At 30.5% G+C, this 18,493-nt stretch overlaps 1 protein-coding gene across 1 annotated transcript in view; it reads right to left on the bottom strand.

Moving 5' to 3' along the window:
* The window catches only part of LOC111623897 (AT-rich interactive domain-containing protein 2-like), a 243,928-nt gene that overhangs the window by 40,943 nt on the left and 184,492 nt on the right, over positions 1 to 18,493 (bottom strand). Inside the window, exon 17 of the mRNA XM_023366627.1 lies at positions 4,111 to 5,633. Within this exon, the coding sequence (XP_023222395.1) occupies positions 4,111 to 5,633 (1,523 nt within the window). The remainder of the gene's footprint in view (positions 1 to 4,110; positions 5,634 to 18,493) is intronic.

Consider the following 18,493-nt stretch of genomic DNA (forward strand, 5'->3'; position numbering starts at 1 on the left):
CAGCAGCCATTGGTAAAACGATATCTGCTACTACTGTGCGCCAAAGGCTACACATGAACGGACTGTACGCCCAGGTACCACGAGTTTGTGTTCCACTATCCGTCCAATCCAGAGGCACACGATTAAAGTGGTGTCGGCAACATGTGAATTGGACTGTGTCTGATTGGGACAACGTTATGTTCACGGATGAGTTGCGATTTCCCCTGGAGCCAGATGACAAACGTGTAAGAGCGTGGAGAAAAAAAGGCACACGCAATCGACCCCAGAACATCATCGAGCATCACGCATTCCGAGGTAGAAGCATTATTGTGTGGGCAGGCATTTCATTGGGATATCGCACCGACCTGCACATGTATCGAGGGGGTTCTGTGATGGCTGTCCGGTATTGGGATGAAGTCCTCGAACCCACTGTGAAATTGTATGCTGCAGCAGTTGGTCCTGCTTTTGTTTTAATGGATGATAACGCACGACCCCATAGAGCTGCCTTCGTCGACGACTACCTCGAGAGTGAAGGAATAGCGCGTATGGATTGGCCGGCGTATTCGCCAGACCTCAATACCATTGAGAATCTTTGGGGTACCCTCGGCCGTGCTGTGTGTGCATGTTTCCCACCCCCTGCCACTCTCACATAGTTGCAAACTGCTCTACAGGAGGAATGGCACTTATTTGACTCTGGAGTAATTGATCACCTCATGGTAGGCATGGTTACACGCTGTAAACTTTGTGTAAGGATAAGGGGTGACCATTTACCCTACTAATGTCGGTTTTGTTTGTTTGTTTTGGATTTAAACATCGTTTTGTTAATGATTCCAATATGATTTCATCTTATACTTTATGAAAATTCAATATTGTTTTCATTTTTCTATGTAACTCTCTGTGTTGTTTCATGCATAAACATATTTGCTACTGTCCTGCTGCATTTTGTGTCAATCACAGCTGTATTTGTCGATTTTTTCGCAGTTTATTGCTCCGTGCTTAACTTTTGGCAGTGAGTGTATATAGTAATATAGGTTCTTATAAGGTTGTTCTATAAATTAATTATAGAACAACCTTATAAGAACCTATATTACTGCCAAACAGCTCGTGGTCCATGGCAAGACAAAAATTTTGATAAATGGTCCCTCATCACTAAAAGGTTAAGAACCACTGTTATAAAGGATTAAAAAATATATATATATAAATGGGGAAATGGGGATATATATCGCACTTCTGACAATCGCTGCAACTGTGTGGGCTAAATTTGGAGAATCTGTGCTTCTCGCATGGACAACTGTATGTGGCCAGCTCATGCGTCGGAAAACCTTCTGATATATTTGTATATGCACCAGATGGAAAAACAAAAAATATCGTGTATCCACAAGCACGCCAATAAATAAATAGAATTGAAACGACACTTTGAAATGTTTTCCCAATGAAAATTAATAATAATAATAAGTTTCAATAAAAATGATAAAATGTAAATTGAATTTTATCATAATGAGTTTGCTTAAAATTCCTTTCTTCTGAGATTGCAGCAATGCGCGACGGGTAAGCTAGTAATATAATAAAATAAATACATAAAAATGCATCGAACTATAAGGGCAGGTACGGACTAATAATTTTTATATTTTAATTTTTCTTTTATGTAGAATTTCCATGCAGAAGCTAATCAATCTGCATCCCTGGCATTAATACAACCATCCTTTAATTTACTTTTATAGATTTCAATTTTTTCTTTGTGCAAAGCTAATGATAGGGAACGCATAGTCTTGAGGATAGTTGTTTCACACCATTTAACTATAGAGTCCTCTGCTTGTGCCATACTTGACAAAACTATGTTGCAGTGCCCTTTATTAATGTCATACTTGTGTTCCTTAAGTCTAATGGCTAAATTCCTTCTGACCCCAATATAGTCCTTCTTAATTCCTAATTGCTGATTTTCAAATGGAATTCTGTATATGCCCACTTTTTCTTCTTTCTTAAGCATGTCTTCATCATTTCTGAGAATACTATACAAATTAGGAATTCTTTTGTAAACTATTTTAGACTGTTTTTTGTCCAATACTTATTTCATGATGTCCTTGATGTTTTTATTATAAGTGAACTTGGCAATTTTAAACTGATTTGTTTGGGTTCTTCATATCTTTTAATTAGTCCTTCTATTGTACTCTTTTTATATCCTAACTTTGAAACTATTTCTTTGACTCTATTAATCTCTTTCACCTTGTCTAATACATTAGAGCAATATGAATACTCTTTTAATAAATGCACAAAAAGCAGACAATTTGTATCCATATGGGTCATTCGAGTTAGCTGGAATGTAAAGTGAACTATGTGTTGGTTTTATGTAATTACCTGTTGCTATACAATCCTTTCAATTGGATGTCTATATCCAGAAAATGTATCTGTTCATGACTTTTTTGTTCTAGTTTAAGTTTTAATCCATCATTGTTGCTCTGTTGATTACGTGTATGAACTTGTGTATTCTCTTGCTGTTTTTCCAAATAATGCACACATCATCCACATCTTTTGTAAAATACAATGTCCATTCTGAACCCATTAATAATGTATTTCTCCAAGTTGCATAGAACTAGTTCACATAATAATCCTGACAATGGACTTCCCATAGATACCCTCTTTCTTTTTTCTGTATGCTTGTTTATCGAAACTGAAGAAGGACTCATAACATACCAATTTGGCTAATTCCATCATATCATTTACAAATGCACCAACTTCTGATTTTATGTGGAGCATAAATTCCATTAAACCTTCATAACAGGATTCTATTTTTATGGATGGATATAGGTTTTCAAAATCCATAACTGACCCAACTTCTTCATCAAGTAAACTTAATTCTTGTAATTCTTTTACTACATTGAGTTTTGTGCAAGGAGAACATTGTTGCCTAGTTCATCTGAATTGAATCTATGTAAATGTTTTTCCAGAATGTATGTGGGTCCTCTGCATTTCTCACGTATAGGTCTGACCTCTTTGCCTTCCTTATGTATTTTTGCAAATGCAAATTATCTTGGCATCCCTGGATTTGGGTTATATAAAATTAGATAGTAAAAGTTCTCCAAAAAGCAAAATAAGTATGAACTTAGGTTCATAAATAAAGAAATCTTTTCATTACACATTTGGCAGTGGTTTCAAAATTTCACACTTTTATATGAATAAAGGTGTGAAATTTCAAAATCACAGAAAGTTGTAAATGAGGAGACTAACCAATAAATTAACAACTTTTAATGTCAAAAGGAAACAAATGATAATTGATCTGTCCACCTATTTTACTTATTTATATCTTGAATTTATTGTTTCACCTGCAGTGATAGTTTCAAGGACAATAGTAAGAATAAAATACTGTATTTCATTGCAAAAAAAAAAAAAATTCAATGGCAATTGATATTTTAAAAATTATTGACTTAAGTGCTTCTGAATCAGCAATATAAAAAGAAGCTACTGTATATTCAAAAATAGCTAATATTCACTGCACGAATTATAAGTAAAAAATAAATTGCCTGAAGTTAGTGTAAAAATTTTAATATCCAATTTATAGAAACAGTTGGACAATTGACAATTTATTGTTCAATCTGGTAACCTTGTCTATTGGAGAACAGTGGATATGCACTACTTGCAAGTACATTTTCTTGCTGATCAGTTATAAAAGGGAGTTTATGATTTTTGCTAATTATCTGAGTTATAAGAAAAATATGCAGTTAAAGTAAACAAAGTCATACTTGGAGCCATAATTAACTGTTCATTTTTGCTACTGCTGGAGGTTATTATTTTATAAACAAAAATATATATACAAGTAAAATGTTCACTGGTTGTTTGTAAAATTTGTCATCAATGATGATCTACTGAATCAATTGTGTGACTTATCTGATATCACATTGAAGCATCCAGTCTAATGTCCCACATTTTAAATTTTGGGATCTGGTCACTTTTTAACTATTATTATTATTATTATTATTATTAATTATGTACAATTATTTACTAATGATTCAAAAATATTTTAGTACTAATCAACTTCTTAAAATTATTAATGTTTCCTTATGATTTGTTAACTTTGTTATTCATATTTTATAATACTAAAGCAATTAAAATTTTATTAGTTTACAAAACACTTACCGATTACATCCCTTCCACTCACAAATATATTCAAGCTTAGATGGCACTTTTAAGGGTATGGATGATGTATTTGTACTGGATGAACTATCTGTACTTGTAGATGCTTGTGTTAAAATTTGAGATTCTTTACTTGATTCACTATCTGTACTATTAACAGATGGTGGACGACTTTGTTCAATTTTTTGTTGTTTTGAAGTAGTTTGGAATGATTTTGTATCCTGATTCACATTATTTGGTGACTTAGTTGTTGTTATAATAACAGGAGGAATTGCAGAGAGAGGACAATGTACATTTGTTTCTAGAACAGCCATCTTATTTTCTGGTCTTATTCTCTTTGCCTCTACTGCATTAGATGTAGAATCACTGGACGGCCTTTTCATTGCAGTGGAATTAGATTCGGTTTGTTGACGTAATTGATTTAATTGATTTAGAGACACACGAGGAAAACCAATTAGTTCATTACTATCATCTCTTCGTGGTATTGTATAGAGAAAACGAAGAGTGATATTTGAAGTTGTAGATGGTAACCTCACTTGTGAATTTGGTTGCACAACTGTAATTTGTGGACTCGTCCTAATAGTTTGAGTTGTGCTAGGTGTTGTAACAGATGTAGACGGAAAGGGTACATTAGCATGACATTCTATATTAGTTTGCGAAATTGCTTTTGATGCACTTTCTAATGTTCGTGCAATATCTGAAATAGATGACAAATCCGACACTAAATTGGAATTTTCTGGACTTTCTGTTGTACCTTGTTCTGTAGATTGCACATTTCCTTTATCAACAGAGATGCCTTCACCATTTGTATGATTTATACCAATGGTATTCCTTACTTCTATACTGTAATTAGAGGAACTATTGGAATCACTCTCAAACAGTTTTGGTTCCTTCACTCCATCATCTTGTTTAGAAGTACTTGTGTTACCATTCTGAACATTAGGTGTTTGTTCTTTTTCCACCACTAGAGCAATTTTCCCTTTATCCAATAATCCATTAAGAAGGGGAGAACTTTTATATACTTTGTCAAGCTGACGTTTTTTAGACAACTCTTCATCTTCTGTAATTTCACACATGTTACTGAGAACAGACTTTAATAAATGTGATGTTGATAACTTTTGGGATGCACTACTTTCAGCAAAAACACCAGAACCATTTTGACTTTTTGAATTTTGTAAAAATGTTGAATTTATTCCTGATGTTTGTGATTTTGATTTTAAAAATGACTGGTTATTGAGATTATTTGGGTTATTTTGTTTAGGAGAAGTAACAGATACAAGAGGAGCTGGCAAACTTGTTGAACATGAGGTTGTACTTTCTTTAACATCCATACACTTGGCACCTTGCAATGTTTCAATCTTTTCTTCTTCAATATTTGTATCAGTTTCCTGAAGACATCCTGTTCTAATACCACTTTCTGTTGTAGTGGATATGTTTTTATCTAATACATGATTTTGTACCTGATTCCCTTGAGTGTCTTGCAGATTGTCACTTGCTCCCTTAGCATCATCAGCTATAGAGCAAACCTGAAAAAAGAACACACACTTTAAACATATTTATTCAATATTAATGAAATAATTTGTTCTATAATGAAAATATTTTCCTAAAACAATTAATTTTTAGGAGGGGGAAAAACATTTTAAACTAAACTATGCAAACTTTCAAAATAAAAAAGAGCTTATCAAAAATTATGTAAATACATATGCCATTAATAGTTTAACTTCTATATTTCAAGTTTGTTCAAAGTCTGTTATTTCATTTGGATAAAAATGTTTAGATTTTTATATGTGATTTTATGCCCCATTGAATTTTAACTGAAAATCATTAATATATAAGGTGAACCAAAAGTAGGTGGACAGTAAATGAAAACATTTATTGATATTTCATATACATATACAGTTGGTGATTGGCTAGTGAACAGTTCGGATAGCAAACAAATCGGATAACAAACACTTTTGCGAAAGATTTTTACGATTAGACAACAAACACATGTTCGGATAACGAACACTTTACTGAACAAACATAAAAAGAAGTGACGAAAAATAACAAACACTGACTGATTTTCCCTTGTATTCGGGAAGCAATTCGAAACTTTTCAGAGCGCAGGAGACATCAACATTAATGATCAACCTGATATCAATCAGATAGTACTCCTCTGAATTTTGAAACTCTCCCTTGTAATTCTAGCTTTTTTTTTTTTTTAACCTTTCTGACAAATAATTTTTTATAGTCTTCACGAGACTGTTGGACAGGCACTTGTTAAATTTTGCGTCAGGGTTTATTTACAAAAAGGTGAAAGTTTAACTGTTCCACTGGATATTCGTTAATGTTTTAATACAAAATTTCGAATTTCATCCAGGCCATGCATTTAAATAATTTTTTGTGGGCTAGTTGATTTCTGTTCTCTGAATTTTGTAAGTGCTTTAAGAATTTTAAATAAAGTGTAAGAATTTTAAACCAAAAGTTCAGAAAAGAACTTTTTATTTAAAAAAGAAACTGATAATATTATGGAGCCTAAAAAGAGGAGTGTCAAGAACTGTGCTCACCGTAGAAACCAAGTAGGAGATAATAGCCAAGGTAGAAAGTGGGCTGATGTTATTAGGCAATATGTCTTAAACAGGTCTACAGTAGGCACAATCTTAGCTATGAAAGACATATCAAGAAGTCTCAAACTGCTAATGGAGTAATGAAAATCACATCTGAGAAATAAAGAGCATTTTAGAGCTCATAATAGAACCTGAAACTGATCTGATGACAGAAGAACTCTCAAATGAACAACACCAAGAAATTCAGCGAGATGTGTTTTCTTTTGAAAAAGAGGAAAATGAAAGATGACCATGTTGACATCTGCTACTAAAGATCTTTGAAGAAGTGGGAGGATGTAAGAACAATGATCATCCAAGTGGCATCCAATTCAGAATAAGGTTAATAGGGTTAGGGATCTCTACAATTACAATGCTATTAATTACTTCTGAAAAATCCTGAAGAAAAGAGAAAAGCAATTGACATTGGACAGATTCTTTAACCCCCAAAAACCGAAAAAACATGACTAATAAAAATGCAAGACTGCATGTATATATATACATATTGTTTGCCAAAGCTTGAAATTAATAAATGTTTGCCACAATAAATGACTAATAAAAATGCAAGACTGTGTATATATATAATTTCAAGCTTTGGCAAACATTTTTGACAAGTATCTTTGTGTATTAATTTCTTGAAATGCATCTCTGATGTAATTTTTCAATCATAACCAAGTTAAATATACACCATTGTTATAGCATAACCCTAACACAAACCCCATTCCACCTACTATCCACCTACTTTTGGTTCACAATGTTTATTAGTAATATGCCAAACAATTGCAGGATTAAATTGGACTACTATCTTCACTATTATTTTTAATTAATTTCTAAATAATTTGTCAGGCGGCATTAGGCACAATCTCTTATTAAACTTAATAATTATGATTAAATTAATAATTTATACATAATTTAGAATAATCTGGAAGAAAAGAATTGGCTGGGAAAAGGACTTGAACCTTTATCTCCCATTTACTATGTGGATGTGTTGCTATTAATTAATTAATGGCAATGAATTTTAATTGTACAATTTAATTATTTAATGAAAATAATTACATAGTAGTAGCTTGATTTAATCCAGTAGTCATTTAGAAAATCATTAAGATTCATTGTAATTTTTTTAATAATTTTTAAAAAATTTTGGAAGCATTATACAGATTTTTAATAAATTTTAATATTGTTTGAAAAAAAATATATACATGGAATTGTTACAGTTTTGAAACAATCTTATTTTAAAATCATTGAAGTAAAATCAAATACAATGGGTGATCGGTTAACAAACAAATCAGATAACGAACACTTTTGTGAAAGATTTTTATGTTTGAACAACGAACACACGATCAGATAATGAATACCCCACAGAACAAACACGAGAAGAAGCAACGTAAAATAATGAATACTGATTGGTCTTCCCTTGTCTTCGGGCAACAATTCGAAACTTTTTGGAGTGAGGGAGACGTCGACATTGATGCTCAACCCGGTATATACCTGTAGCACTTCGTGGCTGTTTGTATTATATTTTTATTTTGTGTTTTCCGTTTATGTCGCGTCGCGCATATAATTTGTACTGTTCCCTTCCGTTTCCTTCCTCGGTGCCACCTGTTAGCCGATGGCTAAGTTTCCGTCATCAGATTGGTCCAGGAGAGTGTGACGTAGTTGGAGGGAGTTATAAAAGTGGGGGTAAGGAGTAAGAAAGAACTTTTTGGTTTTTCGAAGAAAAGAGAGAGCACGCCGTGGACGAAAGGAGGGAATAGCGACTGAGAAGAGATTGGACCGTTGATAGAAGAAAGGAGGTTGCGACCCGAAAGGAAGACAATTCTTCATCGAAGCCCACGATCAGACCGCTACAACAGAGACTTTTCAAGTCCCTTAGGTACTCCTTCTACAATATTTTTATTTTCCATCTGTATTACTTGTCGGGAAAAACGGGGGATCGCGTGAGGAAGGTTAGCGAAAAGGGAAATCTCAGGCTATTTCGTTATTTGTTATGATATCTGTGTCCGGTATTGGACTGTTATTGAGATCTATATTGTACCGCATTTTTCTTTTATTAAAATAAACCTTTGTTTGTCTGTCACACGTTTCTACCGATTGTTCATTGTCCTTCCCTTTGTTCTTTCTATCGTGTTTTCGTAACCTCAGACCACATGCCTTGCGGAGTTCACATACCAATCGGATAGTATTCCTCCGAAGTTTGAAACTCTCCCTTGTAATTCCAGCCTTTTATTTTTCTGACAAAAACAATTCTTTTAAGTATTTGCGAGACTGTTGGGTAGGCACTCGTTAAGTTTTGCGTCTGTTTTTCTTTTCGAAAGGTGAGAGTATAATAGCAAAGATAAAGAGTGGGCAGAAGATGCCTAATGTAGCTGGGCAGTATGGCGTGAACAGGTCTACAGTAAGCCGTAGTTCAATCTTATTTAAGAAAGATACTGTATAATCAAGAAGACTCAAGCAGCTGAAGGAGTAACAAATATCACATCTGAGAAATAAAGAACATCGAAGAGTTCATAATGAAAGACGAAATGGATCTGACGACAGAAGAATGCCAAGAACTCTTAAATGAAGAACACCAAGAAACTCGGTGAGATATGTTTTCTTCTGAAAAAGAGAATTAATGCTGATATCTGCTATTAAAGATCCTTTGAAGAAGTGGGAGGATGTCAGAACAATGGTCTTAGAATAGCATCCAAACCAGGTTGAGGCTTGGGGGATTTCTACAATTACAATGCTATTAATTACTTCTGAAAAATCCTGAAGAAGAGAGAAAAGCAATTGACATTAGACAGATTCTTTAACCCTTTCAAACGGAAAAAACATGACTAATAAAAACGCAAGACTGTGTATGTATGTATTTTTATTATTACATACAAATAAACATAGTAAGAAAGTATATATTTTTTATTTTGGGGGGAATCTTCAGAACAAATTAATTAAATTCCCATTAAAACCTATGGTAAGTCAATAATCGGTTAACGAACAAAGTCTTGGAATGGATTATGTTCGTTAACCGATCACCCACTGTATTAATTAAATATAAAAATCACACATTATTTGCATAAAGACAACATAACCCAAAATTATCTTCATTTGAAGTTTAAGACGACTTACAAAAAAATATATAAACCTTTTTCAAATCTATTCTTTCTTTCCTTTTCACAATACAACACAAAAAGTAACAGCAAATTGGCTTGAAGATATAACTAAATCTTCATTAAAACAATAATAATAGATTATTAAAACTTTTACACACAAAGTTAAAAAATTGATTGTAAAAAGGATAAGAAGAATAGACTTGAAAAAAAGTTATATATTTTTTGTAAGTTTTCTTAAGCTTCAAATTAATTAATTAGATAAATTTAGTGATAATTCTCTCTATAATTAAACTTTTTAATATTCCTGTAGTATGTAATGCTAGCAGCTTGGATGTTGCTCTCATACAGTACAATATATATTAAAAACTGATGCAAGAAAGATATTAGATGTATTCCTGATCATTCCATATTACAGGAATCTTTCTTACTTCTAGTCCCGTGGTTCTTAACCTGTGGTCCGTGGACCACTGGTGGTCCCTGAAAGCATCCAAAGTGGTCCGCAAAGTTATCCCAAAATTATTAAATAAATGACGACAAATTGATGACAATGCACAGTACATCAAGGTTAGAGCCAAAAACATTTGAATTCATGTCATTCTTTCTAAAAATATTTCTGACCTCCCTCAATTATTCTCCATTCCCTTTAATTAATTAAATGATAACTGATCAAAAACTTAAACTATAATAAAAATTACTTGAAATGACTTCTTAGTTTTTTCAATTTTTATTACAACATTAATTTTGATCTCAATATTCAGTATTATTTAGAAAAGTTTTAATGAATTATAAACCTTTCTAAATAATACTGAATATTGAAGTCAAAATTACATCTGTAAATAAACAATGATTTAAAGATTTTCCTATAGTTTTGAAATCTCTACTTCAACAAATGCATATTTTAAAGTAGAAACATATTTTAACTTATATTGTAAAACTAAACATTAAAGAAAAAATTTGCTATTTCACAAAAAACAGTGTTATGGAATGTATAAGGGTTCCTGTTATGCATCTATAATTTTCTTTCATGGTATCACTCTGTCACCTATTAATTGAAATATTTGTGTGGAGATTACAAAATTAAGCTGAATCTAACATACCAAATTTAAAATATCCTAATGAAATTAATGTATTTCACTGGTAAATGATGCCACCTTTCAAAGAAACTACAAATAGTACTTTCTTATAACTATGAGTGTCTTGAAACAACAAAAATTTGTATTTAATTTATAACAAGAAAACAACCAAGCAAAAAAAAATTTAATACCTCCAGCATTAAAACAGCTTATTCTCATAAAAAATGCCTCTTGATTTCAAAAATCATCTTCAAACTTTCCTATCATGCAAGGATCAAAAGATACACACACATCTTTGTATAATGATACAATAAAGAAGATATAGTATATGTACTGTACTTGTGAAAATCATTTTAACATAGTTTTGTTTCTTTATTTACACTGTTTTAAACAGTGACAGATATAGCAGATGGAAATCCACATTTTTATGTGGAACTTAGACCTTGCTTTGATCCTGCAGGATATCAAAAGCAGCTGTTCTACAAGCTAAATATGACTTTTAACATATGACTATTAACATTCATTTATATCCATGATTTACAACACATAAAATAATGAAAACATGATAAAATAAAAGAACAAATTAAAAGATGCACCTCTTGTCATTTTGACCATTGACAAATTGGTGAAGGCGGATTCCTATTTTGGCTATACAGCAACTATATCTTATGTTCCAAATGGCAAAGTTACTGTAGTCTGTCCAATTACGGCTGCAATAGATTATTGAACTTCGAAAATAAATCATTTACACTTGAAAACTCAAAATTATTTTAGTCAAACATCTATCAAGGGATCTCAACAAGCTGTTCTAATACATAGCAATAAAGCTCAGTTTCTAGTTTATTAAAGCACATCAGACTATCAGTTTTAAGTTTCAGCTGCTTGTTTTAGTTAATTGAAATTGCTTCCTATGGTATTAATTCTTAATATTGGTTGTTTTACATTATCTACTTTACATTGGTAAATGCACAGATACCTATTATAATTGCTTCAATATCTGAAAACTGTGACATGACTTGTGAAAAATCCTGAAGAAGAGAGAAAAGCAATTGACATTAGACAGATTCTTTAACCCTTTCAAACGGAAAAAACATGACTAATAAAAACGCAAGACTGTGTATGTATGTATTTTTATTATTACATACAAATAAACATAGTAAGAAAGTATATATTTTTTATTTTGGGGGGAATCTTCAGAACAAATTAATTAAATTCCCATTAAAACCTATGGTAAGTCAATAATCGGTTAACGAACAAAGTCTTGGAATGGATTATGTTCGTTAACCGATCACCCACTGTATTAATTAAATATAAAAATCACACATTATTTGCATAAAGACAACATAACCCAAAATTATCTTCATTTGAAGTTTAAGACGACTTACAAAAAAATATATAAACCTTTTTCAAATCTATTCTTTCTTTCCTTTTCACAATACAACACAAAAAGTAACAGCAAATTGGCTTGAAGATATAACTAAATCTTCATTAAAACAATAATAATAGATTATTAAAACTTTTACACACAAAGTTAAAAAATTGATTGTAAAAAGGATAAGAAGAATAGACTTGAAAAAAAGTTATATATTTTTTGTAAGTTTTCTTAAGCTTCAAATTAATTAATTAGATAAATTTAGTGATAATTCTCTCTATAATTAAACTTTTTAATATTCCTGTAGTATGTAATGCTAGCAGCTTGGATGTTGCTCTCATACAGTACAATATATATTAAAAACTGATGCAAGAAAGATATTAGATGTATTCCTGATCATTCCATATTACAGGAATCTTTCTTACTTCTAGTCCCGTGGTTCTTAACCTGTGGTCCGTGGACCACTGGTGGTCCCTGAAAGCATCCAAAGTGGTCCGCAAAGTTATCCCAAAATTATTAAATAAATGACGACAAATTGATGACAATGCACAGTACATCAAGGTTAGAGCCAAAAACATTTGAATTCATGTCATTCTTTCTAAAAATATTTCTGACCTCCCTCAATTATTCTCCATTCCCTTTAATTAATTAAATGATAACTGATCAAAAACTTAAACTATAATAAAAATTACTTGAAATGACTTCTTAGTTTTTTCAATTTTTATTACAACATTAATTTTGATCTCAATATTCAGTATTATTTAGAAAAGTTTTAATGAATTATAAACCTTTCTAAATAATACTGAATATTGAAGTCAAAATTACATCTGTAAATAAACAATGATTTAAAGATTTTCCTATAGTTTTGAAATCTCTACTTCAACAAATGCATATTTTAAAGTAGAAACATATTTTAACTTATATTGTAAAACTAAACATTAAAGAAAAAATTTGCTATTTCACAAAAAACAGTGTTATGGAATGTATAAGGGTTCCTGTTATGCATCTATAATTTTCTTTCATGGTATCACTCTGTCACCTATTAATTGAAATATTTGTGTGGAGATTACAAAATTAAGCTGAATCTAACATACCAAATTTAAAATATCCTAATGAAATTAATGTATTTCACTGGTAAATGATGCCACCTTTCAAAGAAACTACAAACAGTACTTTCTTATAACTATGAGTGTCTTGAAACAACAAAAATTTGTATTTAATTTATAACAAGAAAACAACCAAGCAAAAAAAAATTTAATACCTCCAGCATTAAAACAGCTTATTCTCATAAAAAATGCCTCTTGATTTCAAAAATCATCTTCAAACTTTCCTATCATGCAAGGATCAAAAGATACACACACATCTTTGTATAATGATACAATAAAGAAGATATAGTATATGTACTGTACTTGTGAAAATCATTTTAACATAGTTTTGTTTCTTTATTTACACTGTTTTAAACAGTGACAGATATAGCAGATGGAAATCCACATTTTTATGTGGAACTTAGACCTTGCTTTGATCCTGCAGGATATCAAAAGCAGCTGTTCTACAAGCTAAATATGACTTTTAACATATGACTATTAACATTCATTTATATCCATGATTTATAACACATAAAATAATGAAAACATGATAAAATAAAAGAACAAATTAAAAGATGCACCTCTTGTCATTTTGACCATTGACAAATTGGTGAAGGCGGATTCCTATTTTGGCTATACAGCAACTATATCTTATGTTCCAAATGGCAAAGTTACTGTAGTCTGTCCAATTACGGCTGCAATAGATTATTGAACTTCGAAAATAAATCATTTACACTTGAAAACTCAAAATTATTTTAGTCAAACATCTATCAAGGGATCTCAACAAGCTGTTCTAATACATAGCAATAAAGCTCAGTTTCTAGTTTATTAAAGCACATCAGACTATCAGTTTTAAGTTTCAGCTGCTTGTTTTAGTTAATTGAAATTGCTTCCTATGGTATTAATTCTTAATATTGGTGGTTTTACATTATCTACTTTACATTGGTAAATGCACAGATACCTATTATAATTGCTTCAATATCTGAAAACTGTGACATGACATGACATTTTCATGCTGAATTTCAAAACTTAGGCATTGAAATTGATAAAAAACTATCTTTATTTCCCTGAAGGTAAAAATTATGTTGAGTAGTGTTATTAAACATTAAAACTGCAAAACTAAAAATTTTGTAGTTGTATTTTCCATAGTTGCATAATTTAACAGGGCTTTTGTCACAATAAAACATTGGAATTCTCTGCTTTGTATTCAGCATATTTTGAGAATACAGGGCTGTGCTAAAATTCTGTGAATTTCAATGATATTTTTTACAACCTATTAGTAAAATTTCTAAAGAATTTTTTCTGACAGTGCCCTGTTGTTATTAAATTTATCCACATCTCTTATAAGTTTATTATAATAAGTTTATACAATAAAAAATATTTAATATGTTTTAGAAGTGGGAATTTTAAATAAACACTTTACCAAACATATAAAAAGCTTGCACAGGACTTCCTGTTCAAACTTCCTTGGCAAAGGATAGCTTTTATGTGAAAAAGAGAACATTGTGATCCTATTTTAAAATGCTTTTAAGAAACAAATAGGGGGAATCTTCATAAACATGATTTCTAAATAAATGTACTGTAAAAATAGTAATAAATTTATAATCCCAAGACTTTTATATAATATTAAACAAAAGGACAAAAGGTATAAAGAAACTGAAACAAATGTTTAACTATAGATTATATAATTTTATAAATATTAAATTTTTCAAATAAGTGATAAAATCATTTCAATTTTTTAAAAATTTAAGAATATTTTAAAATAATAATTTAAAATATTTTTATAGTAATTTTCTTTTGTAAAAGTAATATAAAACTAAAATTAATTATATATGATAATATATTATTATAAATTCACTTACATCTATTTTTGACTTTTTAAAATTATTAATGACATTATAAATACAAAATAAAAGAAAGATGATGAAAATTTATTGATGTGACTAAATAATTGTTTAAGTTAATTTTAAATCTTATATAATCTAATCTAATCTATGTTCGGTAAATGACAAACATAGATAGAAATTTTTCAATATTCTTAAAATTAAAGTTTTGAATAATTTTATTTAATTCTTTAAAAATGTCTCATGATAATTTATGTTTCAGCCAATGTGGTAAAGTTGGTAAACAAATAGTTTGACTCATGGGACTCTGACCTTTCTCTTTTTCAAAAAGTTTCACTACATTCTTTTCATAAGAAAGATAACACTAGATATCCAAATATTTTTATTTAAAATTTCTCTAAAAAGTTGTACTAAAATTTATGGCAAGAATAAAAAAATGGATATAACAAATTTACCTCAAAAACTTTCAAGTTTTTTGAGGTAAATTTGTTACAGTAGAGCGTCGTTTATCCGAATCAATCGGGGACTGGGGTGGTTCGGATAACTTATTTTTCGGATAACGAATCATGTATGAAAAAATATATTAATTTATCCCATGTTGAAATTTCTCTCCGTTGCGTGTCGCTTCATGTTGAATTTTTGTCGATGTTAAGCCTAACGAAGACTATTGTATCGTTAAAAATTATTTTTTTATTTTGTACAAACAAAATAAATTTATTGAAAAATATAAAAACAATAAAAAATTATACTTCAGATGTTAATTTAGTATCAAAATCGTAAAATATTTGAGTAGCCCGAGAAATAGCCGAAGATTGCAGCGCCACAGCACTAGCGAAAATTTAAATTTGCCGACTGGAATGCTTTCGAATAACGAACGTTTTGGATAACCAGCTTTCGGATAAACGACGCTCTACTGTACAGTATATCCATTTGTTAATTTTTGAGGTAAATTTGTTATATCCATATAAATTTGTTATAAAGAAACATACTATATCTCAATCAGCTAAAAGAATCCTCCTTTTATTAGTAAATTATCATAAACTGATTTAAATTTAATCATTTTAGACAAAAAATTAAATACAATAAAATGCAGAAAATAATTATTTGATGAATAATGTCATAAATTTGTCTGTAGAATGGTTTCTCCCATCCCAGCTATTACAAAAACAGTTAGTTTTCTACTTACGGTTGACTAAACTCAATTATAGTAAATTTTAAAATATGAATTTTGGAAAAAAATCATTTAACTTGAACAGATGAATACAATTGTGCCCAGAAAACTTAATCGCTTTTTGCCTGACCAATTTTTAATTTTAATGTAAACATAAAAAAATACTTAAAACTGAAAAAAACAAAGAAATACGTTAATTTTGAAGAGAAAGCTTCAAAGTTTATTATCCATTGTCTTGCCTTTCCCAGAAATCTGAAGCCAACAAGTAATTGTGATTACAGCTGGATGACCTTGAGAACAGCTGGTATCCTCTTTCGCGGAACATTCTCATAAAATTTACAGGAGGAGAAGGGTTTAAAATAGGGTGAATACCAGCTGGCCGTATATTTCTAAACAATTTTCAAAAATTATGTTTTTTATTGTGATTTCCGACCCCCCGACTTAATTAAACGTATATATAATAAAATCTATTAATTAAAAAAATTAATTTAAAAAAAAAATTGATATTCAAAGAAAAACATTTAATTTTGTATGTTTTATGCTAGTGCACTTTTTCCAAAGATGGACTTATCACACTGGATTAAACAGGGAACAGAATGACCTTGAGACACAATTTGCAGAATGAAAGCCAAAGACAATACAAATATGTAAGAGAAAAGTTAGTAAATTCTATTAGAGTATGAATGTACTGTGAATTCATTATAGTTTCATCAATTTTCCTGAAAGTGGTATTGAATTGTACAAATTTTCATTCAAGTTTATGTTCTGGTTAAAATGTTCTTATTTGATGGAGTTGTGTTGCATCTATATGTATGTAGTGGAGTTTTTATTATGAAATTAATAATGTGTACACATAAGTTATGCATACAAATCTTAAAAAGGATCTATGTATTGACTGGTGTCTCAAAATCATTCTGTTCTGTGTTCAATCCAATGTGATAAGTCAGTCTTTGGGAAAAGTGCATTAGCAGCAAACATACAAAGACAATGGACAAAAAGCAATCAGAATAAAAATATTTGAGATGTAAAAAAAATATTGTGCTGAGTTAAAATTATGGCACCTGAAATGAAAGTGACATTTTTACTTGGGAGTTTCTCTTTGGTAAAGATAAGGTTGGCACTTCAAAGCAGTGCCATAAGCTTTTTATTACTGTCTCTGCACTTTGCATTCTTGCTTTAGTAACATGGTGAAGCTTCCAAGAACCAATTTCAGAGACCTTCTTTGTTTTTTTTTTTAATACATTGAAAGCTAGCCAAACAACTGAACAGTAGTGTTCCAGACTGCTGCTGTGAAGGATCCAGGATCAAATCCTGGTTGAGAGCCTGCAAAAAATTTTTCACATAGAATCCATCAATGTGTTATTCTTCATGTTACACTCATGCTGCACCAGTGACTATGCAGATTTGATCCCTAAACAATGGAAATTGCTCAGGTTCACACCTGGGCTGACAGGCTGGCTAGTGAAATTTTCTGGATTTTCATCATGTCAATAATACCTGAATAGGAGACAGTTTCTCTTAAAATACTCCTAGAAGAAATGTTCCATGATTGGCAGATTGCCCTCATATTGTGTGCCACTATCTGGAACTATCAACCATTACACTCACACATTGAAAAAAAAACCATTTGTTCTTTTAGTGGTTCCTATGCTACTTAGTTTAATCTTTTTCACATAACATATGAGCTACTCAAAAAAACAATTAATAATAATAATAAAATATAAAGGTTAAGATATTGTTTTACAAATGCAAAGCCAATCAAATATTGTGTAATGCATCATAATTTTTGGTGTGAAATGGCATTTATAGATAATAAATTTAGATATCAAAATGATATTTAACGTGTTCATTTTCTAGGAAATTTCTTTGCATACTAATTAAAAAGTATTTTTCCTACTTATTTCTCAAATACTAAAATTCAAGATAGAAGTTGCCAGTCAGAAGAATTTTAATGACTCCTACTCCACAACACTAGTTTCAACATCAAAAGTGTAATTTATTGTTATTCTTCAACTATGTAGTAAATTTTTATTTACTTACTTTTCAAATATAAAATTTAACCCACAAACAAAATTTTCATTTATGACAATTTCTAAGAAATCATTAAAAACCTAAAATATAATAACTATTATATTATAGTTAAATAAAATTCAGATATTAATTTCAG

The sequence above is a fragment of the Centruroides sculpturatus genome, unplaced genomic scaffold (assembly GCF_000671375.1).
Source record: "Centruroides sculpturatus isolate CEXI.00-Female unplaced genomic scaffold, Cexi_2.0 scaffold250, whole genome shotgun sequence".
NCBI classification, from domain to species: Eukaryota; Metazoa; Arthropoda; class Arachnida; order Scorpiones; family Buthidae; genus Centruroides; species Centruroides sculpturatus.